At 34.2% G+C, this 14572-nt stretch overlaps 1 protein-coding gene across 6 annotated transcripts in view; it reads right to left on the minus strand.

The window, feature by feature from the left end:
• Nucleotides 1–14572, minus strand: part of LOC125053838 (homeobox protein cut) — a 133919-nt gene that overhangs the window by 105391 nt on the left and 13956 nt on the right. For all 6 annotated transcript variants that reach the window (XM_047655426.1, XM_047655423.1, XM_047655424.1 and 3 more), the window contains exon 2: nucleotides 14072–14345. In XM_047655426.1, coding sequence (XP_047511382.1) covers nucleotides 14072–14194 — 123 coding nt within the window. In that variant the 5' untranslated portion in view covers nucleotides 14195–14345. The remainder of the gene's footprint in view (nucleotides 1–14071; nucleotides 14346–14572) is intronic.

The raw sequence follows: 14572 nt of genomic DNA on the forward strand, positions 1-14572 counted from the left end.
CAAGTGTTGCTACGGTAATGAAGCTTTGAAAAGCTATTTAATTTTGAAGGTAATTTCGCCTTTTTCCCGATGGGGTAGCGAGACCACAGATCTCCACACGTGACATTCACCATACATGCTCGTTGGTTATGGGTACCTTGCCCCTTCTCTAGTACCTCCTGAAAATGGTCCAGGTGTGTAAGACAAGGTCTACCCTACCCGATCGAACCATCCACGGTTGCCTTGTATATCCTACTTGTTAACAGCTTCCCATTCATCCGTTTTACATGACCAAACCACCTAAGCATTCCCTTTCGTATCCTAGTAATAACTTTTTTTTTATAATCACTACATAACTAAAACACTGTCTCATCATAAAGATAATTGAGGGAGAGAGACGAAACGAATCTGTACATACTTTGCTAAACTTTAGGTTGGCAACCCTAATCCAAACATTCGAAATTCAAATACAATATAACGACTAGTTCTAATTTTACGAGCCCTTTAACTATGGACGAGACATTTTTAAACGATCGACGAAAACAAGCATTTAATGGGAAATGAGGCTTTATGCGATCCATTTTATTAATAACTTTTAATATTTATAGTAATTATTTTTTATACGCTGTGGACGTTTTTGATTAGCCATTAATTTTTTTCTATCATCAAAAGTTTAATTGGTTTTAAATGAACTTCTTTAAAATAGTAAACATTTTAGACATAAGTTATTTTTTCTATATGGCATAAACTATTTAAATCAAAATCAAAATACAACATTATGTATCTATGTATCGTTAAGTGGTCACACTGAAAGAAATTTTGAATTTCGAACAAATCAGTGAACGTAGTGCAATTTTAAATTTGGAACAATTTAATCTAATTAACCATAACTACAGTATTAAAAGTTGTCATATACAATTAAAAAGGGTTATTATGGCAAAACGGTCGAATTCTTCTCAAGGACACGCCGTGCGAATGCGCGCTATTCGCGGCGTTTTAATTGTCAAAATCGTCTTTAAAGTCGCCGACTCCATACCGATTCGTCGATCGGACTTTTTTCATCTTAATGACCACTCAATGCCAGCCCTGATTGATTTAGTGGTTACAATTTAACTCAAAAAGTGCGATTTTGAATTATTTAATTAGCTATTTAACAAGTCACTATTTCCTGTCAATTTGAAAATAACTTTTGCCTTTATACTTTTTCAACTTTTACTTACTAGGTACGTAATAAACGCTTGTACGGAGACCAAAAAGTTTGCTCTCTTCATGTCCCAATTATCTATAGTAATTTCCAGATAAATACAAAAATATAAACTGGCCACTAACAAACACAGATTAAAAAGTAAACAATTTGAAATTGGAACACAGTTATATTCCGCGGCTAAATCGATTTCAATTGGCTAACGATCGAGCTGGTGCAATCAGAACGGATTGATCAGTATTATCTGATAATAGGCCGCCAATTGACTGGTTCACAGTCACGGGGACATCGCGTGATTGCTTTCACATGTATTAAGGCCGAACTCAGAGTCGATCATTAAAATTGTTCTAGTTTATTAAAATTATTATACAGTGTTCTTATAGTCTTTGATATTATTTGTTTGATGTTCCATCGAAGGAACATCATAACGATACGTCAAAAATTCAAATATCGAATATTTTACACTAACATGAATATTTGAACGACAGAAGGGAAAAACAATTCATCCAATCACTTATTCAACCACAGATAAAGAATTCGAGTGAAAAGTTGGAAAGGAAATCGAAGTAACATCGTTGTTTACACTCCCCTTACAAAGGTAAAGTGCTTAATATATTTTTTTCGCAAACGGATCACGTACTGTCCTAAGTGAGCCATCTTTGTGATTTTACGCGCGGATTTTACCGCGCTTTATTGATTCTATTTCCCTAATTTGAATTTAGAATTATGGAATTTTTTACATTATCTGTCTGGACGCGAATAGACTAACATGTTAACGTGCTATTGATGAAATCGAATTTGAATTTAGAACAGTTTAGAATTCTTTTTGAATTACACACAATTTAACTCAATATTTGTATAACACGTAATCAATGACACATTCGAATTTGGAACGTATATGATATGAAATCTTTTTGTTATTTGTGTACTCAACCTAACTAGCCCATTACAAGTTTTAAATTTAGAACACCATATGATTGTGTTATAAAAAAAGATATAAAACCTTTTTGGTATAAACTATATTATGAATGTCGAATGTGAGATGAAACAAAACAGTCTAACTAATTTACACTGTACCTTTGTAAATAATAACACGTTTGAATATTTTTCATAGAAATTCAAAAATCGAATACCTACCTCATGCTTTATATTGGTAATGAGGTTCTTATACACGTATCTGTATTAAGTACGAGGGGCACAAAGGCATCGGTTTCCCTCGTATCATTTCTTTTGATCTTTAAAAACCCGCCAAGACTAAGTGTTTGCCTTTTTCATTGTTACTTTTTTATTCCACACTGAAGAGGATATAGAGATGTTTGGGGGTCATACTTTTCGTACAATATCAGATATTTTTGTCATATATTTTTGTTTGGACATTTAAATCGTAAATATAGTATAGAAGTCTATCAAAATCGGCAGACCATAACGCAGCAGACCGTTCATAATAAAAAGGCATAGACAATAAAATAAAAATGTAATGAAACCGATCGCAAAAAATGATACAAATTACCTTTTGTCATTATTAAAGCGTTCGAAAAATAAAAACAGACACATGCCACCCCAGGAGACTTTGCAATGGAAACAAATTAATAATTAATTTTCACGCGGGTAGGTAGGCAAAGTTAGGGGCGTTCGATCTCGTTTTGTTCTAAATTCAAACGGGGAACGATAAAGTTGAAAAAATTGTCTCAGTTGCAATACCGCGCTCCTTCCGGCCGAGCGTCGTAAATAATTGATTCCAAATTCAAATGTTTTTTTAAAATTTAATAGGCATTCATTTGTTGTTCCATTTTTAAATCCTCCTGTTTAGTAAACTCTATAAACTGTTCACTTACGGAAAGTACACCATAATTTAATTACCTGGAAAAGAAATAAAAGCAAATTAAGTAAATTTAATCGTAAGATAAAACGATACATATAATGTAATGCGGGTTTCGCTATAAAATTAAACCAATCTACTTTATGACAATTGTATTAGTCACATTATTTTATTAAGTATTTGAAACAAAAAAAAAATGTTTCGATAAAATCAAGACACTTTGTCTAAAAACATCTAGCGACCAAAATCGATTAATAACAATAAAAAAGCAATAAAATAGTTTTTAAAATAGCTCAGTTTTATAGTATTTTTACGAGCCTGTGCCCGAAATTAATTCGAAATTCAAATAAAGTACTCAAAAAATGTGCAAGCGGTGACCTTCATTAAACACTCAAAAACAATAAACTCTAAAAAGTTCCAATAGGGATTAAAAAAGTATCCCCATTCAAAATCGATCCTTTCACACTTCACACAATCGCGAGCGACGGTTGATTTCCGTTCTTAATTCAAATAGACGTATTATTTTTAATTTGAATAAGGAACCCGATCGTTAATTCGAATATAGTAGTCTCGAATTTCGATTATAGATTCATTCGATAAGTGACCTCCTTTGAAAAGGATATCGCTTATTTATCGATTGACGATTGAATGGATCAAATGGCCGAAGCTATTTGTCTCATTGGGATTTATCAATTAATTTATGTCTGTGGTATTTTGCATTCAGAAGCGGTGTTTAAAATAAGTGAATTTTTAGTTCAACTATTGTAAAGCTAGGCTTATAAAGCTGTGCTGATGCCAATAACCCTTCCTACTTACGTTAACGACTGCTCGGATTAGTCGAGATTTAAATTTTAAAACTGGCAATAAAACAAAATATTTAAATGTTACGCGGATTTTAAGAGATCGGTTGTAAACTAAATATAAATATTCGAAATAGATTCGATCACAGAATACATGAAAATAAAAAACTAATGCACTGGCCATAAACACGATGGAGGTAATAAAAAACGGTGCGATGTCATCTTTCAGCTGTCGCGCTATTTTGGAACGCGATTCGAATTTCAAAAATCGAACGCTGTAAGGGCATAGGGATTTACTACGGAAATAATCTGAAGTTATCAACGAAATTGATCTATTGCTAAGTTAACGTGGCTAAAACTGTCTGCGAACAAACGGATATTGGAATGAAACGGCGTAAGTTACTAAAATTATTATTATATATTATGAATCTTTTATATTTAAAAAAATCTGAAGGAAATATACACATCTATAGTTAGATATCATTCATAGTTTTGCGGTTTGGAATTTTTTTTAAACGTAGATATTTTTGAATAGATGTTAATTGTTATAACAGTGCCAAGTAGGTGACTGTCAAGAGAACAACTGTTTTCTAGAGCAAAACAAAACATTATGACGTCATATGTTTTCATGACATTCCGTGCTTTCGGAAACCAGCTTCCACTCAATTACCGAAACCGATAAAGACAATTTAAATGTTATAGAGTTATTTGAAGAACGCTCAAACGATTGCGCGCATGACAGTCCGCCATGACAGATTATAACCGTCACCGATACAAATCCGACGTCAAATCGGGAGAGGAATTAAAACGTCAGGCCCGCCTTCAAGGAATCCGAACTGGATAAAGCTTCCGCCGAGAATCCGACGATTAAACCAAATAATTGCAGCCAAAATATCACAACTGCTCGTTATAACCCATCGCGCTTTTGATCTACGTAGGTATCTGTTTCTTGAATTTTAGCGTTTTTTATCTGCGCCGCCGTTTTGAATTTCGAACGCCGCGTATCGAACAGCGCAATAAATTCATAACACCACTAAAGTTTCGTAACGAAAATCATTAACTGACAAACATCGTAAAACGGAGGCGAACTAGAACGCATTCCCGGTTTAAATTTAAAATTCGAACGAGCGACATATTTTTAAAAGTTCGAACGACACTTAAAACTAATCGCTGTTTCGATTCTAGAACGTCTTTTGAAAGAGTTCGAATACGTTCTAAAAATGTTTTCGATCGGACGGCTGCTCGGCCGCGTCAAATTGAAAAATGGAATTGTGAAATCCGTTGTTTTTATCGGCATTGTACTCATTAATAATCGGTTATTTTGTCTTCCAAAATTTGAATTTCGAATAGAATAGTGATGTAACACGTCAGCCGGGGATTGTCGAGCTTTCTTGACAGTTGCGAAAGAGCATGTCGCATTGTATTTGTTCGTGGTTTTATGAATTCTCAGGCTACTTGTGGCGGGTAAGCGTGCGAGCAATTTCAAATACGATGCGTATCGTTCGCGAACAATGGCCGTCTCTTATGCCTCTCGGTAACGTCTGCAAAAACGTAAACTACTCGTTTAATACGTTTTTTATTACGTCTTGAAGCTTGTTTTCCGCTTGTAATCAATTTTTTTGTTAGGAATTTATGAACTAATATAAATTACAATACTTTGCGCTGACTATGTCCAAAAAACTGGACGCGTTCGAGATCTGGGTTTATCGTATGCAGAACAGACAGAATGCAAAAGAAACTTGAGTATTCTAAATTTACATTTACTACCAGTTCGCAAAGGGTGTAGAGCGGGCAAGAAGAACTGGCAAGAAACTCTCCGTCACTCTTTTTAATCGCTAAGTATTGAGTCATACAAATTGTTTGAATTGGAGCAAATCAATCCCAAGGACTGGATCATTTACTTTACAATACTTATATAATGTATATACTTATATATATATATATACCTGTTTTTATTAAAATTTTGTACCGTTTTGGCGCCGAAATTATAAAATTCCATTGAACGAAAGCAATAATGCTCGCGGCATATCACGCAATATTGAATTTTGGATTTTATAAAGAAATGTAACCTTTACTTAGCGTGTTAAAATCGTGTTAATTTTAATAAATGTACACACTTCATGATAAAAAAATTGTTTGGAGTGAAGTGACAGATGCAGAAATGTCAATGTCAATTATAGATGATAATGTCAGGAATAAAATAATTAAATTTAAATGCTTCTATCTATATACTTTTTAGTTAATTAGTCTTAGTCTAGATCGTAATGTTAAATTGTCTTTGGGCAGAGACAATTTATAAAAAAAGATGCTTTAATGTAAATAAAAGATGTATAAATATATAAATGATCTTAAGTGATACCGCCAAGGACACTCTCACTGCCAGAGGGCTCGCGAGTGCGTTGCCGGCCTATTCAGAATTTGTACGCTCTTTTCTTGATGGATTTGGAAAATGATGGTAAATGATACTGCCGTTGACACTTTAAATTTCAGAGGGCTCGCGAGTGCGTTGCCGGCTTTTTAAGAATTGGTACGCTCTTTTCTTGAAGGATTTGGTATTAGTTCGGAAATACTTCAGTGGGAAGCTGGTTCCACATAGTGCACTGTCAAATATCAAATTCTCGTGTTTTAACCTCCTAAGAAACGGATTGACCGATTTTGATGAATTTTTTGTGCTATATAAAATATAATCATAACTTTCATCCTTCTATAATATTATGGTAACTATAATAATTAATCACTTAATTATAAACGCATTAAATAAATAAATAATTTAACTGAGCTGGTATCAAGCATTTGTTTCCAAAATATTCAATTTCGTAGTGATGTCCAGCAGTCGATTAATTACGTATCGATATTCGCGAGCGAATTCCGATCGTGTAGAAGATTTACGGCGACATTACGTCGGACGTTAAGTGATGTCGCCAACTGAAAGGTTAATTGGGTACGACTAAAATAAAATACGTCGTAAATATATCGGAGTTAATTCGAATCCTGAAGTGAGATCGCGTTTCTAATCATTTGCGATTTGTCTATGCTTCACTTAATTACACTTAGATCGCTTGGGCTTGATAGTGTTATATGTTATATATCATATACGATTTAGAAAATGTATTCCTGCATATGCTTTAAATATCATCGCATACGAAATACAAATGCTGAAAAATAAAGAATGGCGATTTTGTTGAAATGTTCGTAAAATTTTAAGTTTAAAAAAAATAGCCTGTGTTCGAGTACTTTAGTCTTTCATATTTGCAATCTCTTAATTCATATTTCTAGGTTTCTGGTGGGCGTTCTCTCTTTTTTTGTTCCCACTGGTCAATAGTACACGATCTCCTACAGAAGGCCTCCTCCAAATCCTTATTTTGCCTCTCATCTTCGCTACAATTCTCTGCTATCTCTTTCATTTCATTTTCTTAAGAGGTTTCTGCTGGGCGTAACTTCTTTTTTCTTCCCACTAAGCCAAGTCTTTTTGACCCATCTGTCATCAACACAGGCACTGTGACCCACCATTAAATTAAAAAAAAATTACGAAATAATTTTAAATACTGCTCCACTTTCCTCAATCAAATTGATGGACCATTGGAAAATGGATCTAATTACATTAAGATAAGGTCGATGTTAGCTCGATCTTAAAGCTATCTAACTTCAATGATTGCACCGATTGTGAAAAATATCATTAAAAAACGATCAGCCTGATGATTCAGGCCAGAGTGGTCCGTCATCAGCAGCAATCGAATCTTCACTTTTTATTTTTATTAAATTATCGAAGAGACCATTTGAATTCTACACGTTAGTGTTAATAGTGGAACACAACACAAGAACAGAGTGTCTAATAGAGAGTGTAAGTGTTATTGGACACTTGTCAAATGTACTTTTAAGTAAATTAGGTAAGCTTTAGATAAGTTATTAGTGTTAAGGCGAGATCGCAAAATTTAATTGGGTGCAGTAATAATTTAAAAAAAAATCTGAAAAAAATGTATTAAGTAAAATCAGAGATAATAAAAATAACATAGATAATGTATAAATAGTGAAAGAAATTAATTAAAAAATCTGGGACAATTTATGAAAAAATCAGAGACAATTTTTAAAAAAATAGAGATAAAAAGCAGGTCTTTTATGAATTAAAATGTAATCTAACGTTCTATAAGTTCCAATTCTCAATGCCCTCTAAAAGGTTTATAAATATTATTACGTATATAAGTTGTGGACGTTTTTTATATTTTCTAATTTGTGGTCCACAAATACATGGAGCTTTTAAACTGTAGATATCTTAAGAGCTTTAAAGCTCGGACAGATAATGGTCTTAAAAACAATTAACTATGAGTGATAATTTAATTACTACGTCAGCAGATGCTCTTGCTCTCACCAATTATTTTTATATTAGTGATTCGTAGAAGAATCGATATGGCCCGCCCACTTATAGAGCTGATGGGCGGAGAACAAATCGAATTAGTAAGGCCAATGCATCGATTAGCCTGATAGACAAAAAACACGAAGCCCCGAAAATCAACCGAAACCGTCGGTTAATGGCGGTTTTTGTTCGAAATTCGAAGATTTGAATTCGTAATTTCAACCGCATCATTTGTCAGTGACAATTTTTTGGCTGCAATCGATTTTTAAATACAGGTGAGGTTCTTTTTTCAAATCGCAAGCTCGGATTCCAAATTTTTTTTTACGTTTATGCCGATTTGTAATCTGTGGATTCTTTCCGCTACATTTCTGATGCGTTTAATAATCTGTGACGATTTGCAGAAGATTAAAATCTTTGATCTGTTGATGCAATTCACTCGCTTAATGTCAATTATTATCAAGGGGCAGTCATCGAACCTATTTTTAGCGAGTGCGTTGAAAGGCTTTGAGAGAGGAGTATCTCTTCAATTGGCAGCTCATGTCTGAGCGTCATGTTCAGGCAACATTTGGAGCTGGAGCTGGATTCTGTCCAGCGCCTCTTTTTTGACAGTTTTGAGGACTTCTACTCTATCGGCCCATTGATGTACGGCCACGTGATTTTCCTTCTGTGTTACCAACCATCAGTTTCTCCAAGTTCTCATCACCTCTGCTCATCGTCTTAGTAGGAATATACTAGAAATAATTGTAGAAGTGAAACTAAAAATGATGTTTTAAAAGTTGGTAAAAAATTCCAAAATTTCGTTTTATAATTAAACAATTTAATCGAATGGAATGAAAAGTATTGTATTTAGTCTATGGCGAAGCGCGGGTCGTTGGCATGGGAAAGTGTATTTTTTGCCAAAACGGGACACATTCTTGCACCCAAGGCTATGGGAATTCGACATTCCACCTGCGGCAACCATTTGATATCATCGATATTATCGACTCGATTAATTACGCACATCACTAATTAGCATATTTTAGTCAAATATAATTGGCCGATTTAATTCACAGAATGAAAAATAGTCTGTCGTTCCACAACTGAGCGTTTCGTAAGCTGCCTACTGAAGTATTTCCGAACCAATTCGACTTAGGGTCCTTCAAGAAAAGAGCGTACCAATTCTTAAAAGGCCGGCAACACTCGCGAGTCCTCTGGCATTGTGATTGTCCATGGGCGGCGGTATCTTTTAACATATGAGCCTCCTGCCAGTATTCCCCTGTTCTGTAAAAAAACTGATACACTGATAGGGGACAAATCTATTAATATTAATTACTTAAGATGTCATGTGGAACATGGTGTAATGGTTGCAGCTCCTTACAAACAAACAAAACAAAAAACTTGGCGATTATAAAGAGTGGCGGAGAGTTTATTGCCAGTTCTTCTCTTCCGTTCTACGCCCTTGAGAACTGGCAGTAAATGTAAAATTAGAAGCATTTTATGTATATTTCTTTTTTGACGTTCATAAGTGTACATTGAATAAATGATTTTTGTCTTTGACTTTTGAACGAGTAGATCTGTGGCATCACAGATTACATTTGAAAATATTCGAATTTTAATCTACACATCTGATTTAGTAATCTGTGGTTTGGCGCCAAAACCTAATAAAAACTACTGAATAATAAAAATAATAAAGCTACCGTTCTATAACCTATAATGACAGTGTTAATAATCGAACCCGCGGCTCTCGATAAAGGCTGCCTTCAACCACTTTACGACTCTTAATTGTTATCAAAGGATCTTTTATGCTTCGAGTTTTATTAACTTTAAAATAAAATTAATCTTCGTTAAACATAACTATGAGAATACTAAAGTGTTTCTCGTGTTTGAATCACAGCGAAAATATCTATTGCCTATAAATGTCTAATTGACTGCTAAACCCCCCCCCCCCTAGACCCCTAAATGTTACGGGTGGTCCGCCCAAAATTTTACATCATATTCTTCTTCTATCTTTTTATCTTTATTCTTTCTATTCATCATACAATATACAAAAATACATACAACCCCTATTAGTCACCCCTCTAAGATCAACTCCTATTTTTTAATTATTGTAGATAGTTATTTTTATTGAACTAAAAATTTTTTTCCTAGAAAATATATTACTTATACATGGCAAAACAAACGTTTGCCGGGTCAGCTAGTATATTATAAATTATAATATTAAGAACATAAGATTGTTACTTAGCTCTTTAAATGTGTGATTATAAGGACGTTAATAAATTGTAAATTTTTTTAATACTTTTTTTTTTTAATTTTTGAGACAAAAACAAAATGGTAGCCCATATTTGGATACTCTCCTCTAGTTTAAATACTAACGATGAAAAATATTTTATCCTAATAGCGCACATAACAATGGCGCCATATTAAAAACTCTATGCAAAATATTCATTCATGGAATTGCGATGCATTCAACGATTCATATGAATGTACTCTGATACTATTGTTTAAATTATTGATTAAGGCTATTTACGTACGAATTTGCATGCGTCGTGTATTAATTGCGATTTCCGGTAACGAATAACGACTCGTATTTATATTTATAACGATAAAAACAGATTTTTTTTAATGTAATAGGAGGCAATCGGGCAGGAGGCTCACCTAATGTTAAGTAATACCGCCGCCCATAGACACTCACAATGCCAGAAGGCTCGCAAGTGCGTTGCCGGCCTTTCAAGAATTGGTACGCTCTTTTCTTGAAGGACCCTAAGTCGAATTGGTTCGGAAATACTTCTGTGGGCAGCTGGTTCCACATAGTGGCAGAATGACCAGCGCTGTGGAACATTCTGCTCCTCAGCATAATGCTGAGCCAGGGCCAATTACAGCCACAGCAGACACGCATTACTTGAAACTAACCGTACAACTGGGTGACATGAGTAAGCTCCACGTGACGTGGTAATAATTATGATTTAATAAAAATATATAAGATATTTTGATTAGTTTTTTAAATTTTTTAGTTATATGACTTTGTTGTGGAATGGAAACCAGTCGGCAGTCTCCCAATAACTTCTTAATTGTAATTATGCTATTTAGGAGAATACATAAATAATAGTTTAAAAAAACTAGAACACACGCTTTATATAGAAATAAACTAAAAAACAGAAAAGAAATTTTAATTAAGAATAATGTAAATATGTAATTCCTAATTTAGGCTGAAAATGGTAATGAACAAAAAATACTGGTATTATTGTGAAAAAGCGTGGGGCGCTCTGTGACATATTTTTCGTCTCTCGAGCAACCCAACAAAGTGGGTCAAAATCGAGTCCGAAGGAGTCGGTTACATACTATTACATACATACATACAGGTGAAGCTAGTATAAAGCGTATAAAAAAATAGTGTAGATACTAGAATGTAGATAATGATTATTAATATACGCAGACTCAGTTTATATATCGATATATTTTATAATACCGTTATTGTATAAGCTGCTGGTTTAATGTGAATTAGTTAGTTAAAGAAATCATAAAGTGTAATGCATGCGCCTATTACTTTCGTGGTCACTAATACTGGCGCCATCTAGTTGGTGGTAAAGAAAGTTTTAAAAATTTATATGGAGATGAAACTGAATATTTAAGTAGTTTTTATACAAAATTAATAAATTACGCATTAAAAGTCCTTTCTAATGTTCTTAAAATCTGAAGGAATATCGATGTGTAATTAATTCTTTTAATTAAAATAGATTCCGCCCGAGTGGTTTTTGTATGTTATATTATATATTTTGTGACCTCTTGAATAATGGTTATGTATAAACGAAAATAAGAGCAAATGTTAAATGCGCACATAGAAGTCCATTGGTGCACAGCCGGGGATCGATCCTACGACCTCAGGTATGAGAGTCACACGCTGAAGCCACTAGGCACACTGCTCTAAAAAAAATTTGTAAAAGTTACGGGTTCTTCCCCAGAAAAGAATGCCTTTTAGACAAGCACAAGCCCATTGGCGCCAAGCCAGAGATGCCTCTATCAATGCGATGTTGGAAAGTACGCGTTATTTATTTTATTACCGCCGTAGACATTGACATATTTCGAGATTCCGATGCGAGGTGTCATTTTAAACGACCATTTCTATTTTATGCGATTTCAAAGAATGCGAAACTCGTTTTACTGCATTAAATTAAACAACGAACGCGTCAAAAATCCCAGGACTCTCGGGTCTAGCATGTAGGTCAGACTTCTATGCTACAGACTGTAGATTTTTGGGTCCAACGCCGGTTTTCTTACGTTGTCTTCTGTCACCGTTGATTCGAGCTTATGACTTCAGGGATGAGAGGCATCAAGCTCCTTCTTAAGGGTACACGTCAAGGGTTACGGAAATTGTTAAGTGTCAATCAGGTTATATACACTTATTAAAAAGTTTTTTTTGATAAATCAAGAACCGGTCTAGACCTCTATAGAACTAACTCCAAGACTAGGCCATCGTTACCCCTTATACTAATGAAGAAATATTCGTTTACTTTTAATATATTGGTAAATAATTGTCTATGTTATTACTGGTTTAAGCTCACTAACTACTTCACATAGGAGTCAGAGGAAAACATAGTATCTCTACAGAGCATTTATTACTAATAAAAACACACACACATAACAATAATTAAATAAATATATATAAAAATATAGGATCATGGCTAAGTAGTTTATTTAAAAGTTAAACCTTTTTGTTACTCAAAGAAGATTTAACTATATAATTTCATAATACATTTTCTATTAGCAGGACCTTGGAAACAACGATTAGCTATTTCCGTTAATTCAAGATGTCGTAACATCCGCTTTTATCTTTATTAAGATTGATATCGATCTAACAACTTATCCCTCAGAAATTCTATTGAAATAACAATTGTAATCATTTATTGTTATAAGATTATTAGCTCAGTATTATTAAAAAATACTATTCTTTTTGATACGCGACAAATAAATAGCCAAAATTTAAAATCGTGATTAAAAGTGAAATTTTAAAGGAAGTATTCATTTTAATTGATTGGACTATTGTCAAAAACATGCAAACACACTTTCGTAACGTAATTAAAAGGTGACTGACCGCTACCCTATAGTTTAACCCTAACAACGCCCACATTAAGATTCGGATATATCATAACCCCTCGGAGTGCCAAAAGTCGTTAGTTATCTTCTGATATATAAAAATAATCACAGAACAAAGTGTTATAATTTTATTTACTTATTTTTACAGAAGATTGAATGTAAGTTTCTGGTGTTTTTTTGTTGTATTGTATAAAGTTACTACACACTTTCGTTTGACATTTGACAGTTGACAATTGACCTTATTAGCAATGTAAAAATTCCTTTTGAGTACTGTCAAGTTTATTATAATAAAAAAAAATACTCCTATAGATTGAATTATTGTTTCTAGTTTTTTATTTCTTGTGTATAAAGTAGACCTGGGTACACTTTTATTTGACATTTGACAGTTAACCTCATTAGCAATGCAATATGTCCAATTCCTTTTAAGACTGTCAAGTTTATTAAGTGTTTGACAGGTTATTAGCTAAGTTGTTGTAAGGTCTACACACACATACGTACAGTAAATTAATATCAACTTGTATCTCAACACAAGTCGATCAGATATTTGCATAACGATTATTAGAACAATAGATAATAATTGTTTCGGTCGGGTACGGTACCCCCGACCCTAAGGTTGGGTATTACAGGTTAATTGCGGTTATAATGTTGGCATTAATCGATTTTCTGACTGTTTTTGTGTCGTGGAGATAATGCTATTATCAACCAACCCAGCTTGCCATCTAACCTAGACAATTATCACTAATAACAACTTACAGCCAACTATTAGGTAAGCAATCATTCAATATTCAGAAGGAATTTCTGAAGTGTGTTTCAGATTTTGGTTTGATTCGACTGTCATAAGACGTTACCTGTTGCCAGAACTGTGCTAGAAGATATATTCTTTCCTTCTTAAAGAGCCAGTCCATCGAGTGCATAGCTTGCACCTCCGCCTCTGGTGCGGCGGGCAGACTGGCCGCGCCGGTGGGGTGCATCCGGACGTCCGCGCACCGCTGATTCCCGGCGCGATCTGACCCGTCACCCACGCAAATGTCTTCCAAATTCAAACTTGGCGCGCATTTTCAGACCATAGACTTCTTTTTGTTTAAGTGTCAGTGTCAATCGCGTGTTCTTGACAGGCTGAAACTGAAAAAAAAAGGAAGTCATGTAATCGATTCCATTGTTGGCAGACAATCGGCTAGCGGTTCGTGTCGAAACTAATTTTTATGTTTGATGCTCAGCCCGATACGGTAAGGAAAATTGACAGCTTAAAGGAAATTCGCGCGATGACTCGACTCTTCGTGGATTTCGTTTTTCTTTTGTTACAGTGTTTCTTTTAATGCTTTGGTATTTATGGAATTCTAAAATTTATT

This window comes from Pieris napi, chromosome 11 (assembly GCF_905475465.1).
Source record: "Pieris napi chromosome 11, ilPieNapi1.2, whole genome shotgun sequence".
Classification (NCBI taxonomy): Eukaryota; Metazoa; Arthropoda; class Insecta; order Lepidoptera; family Pieridae; genus Pieris; species Pieris napi.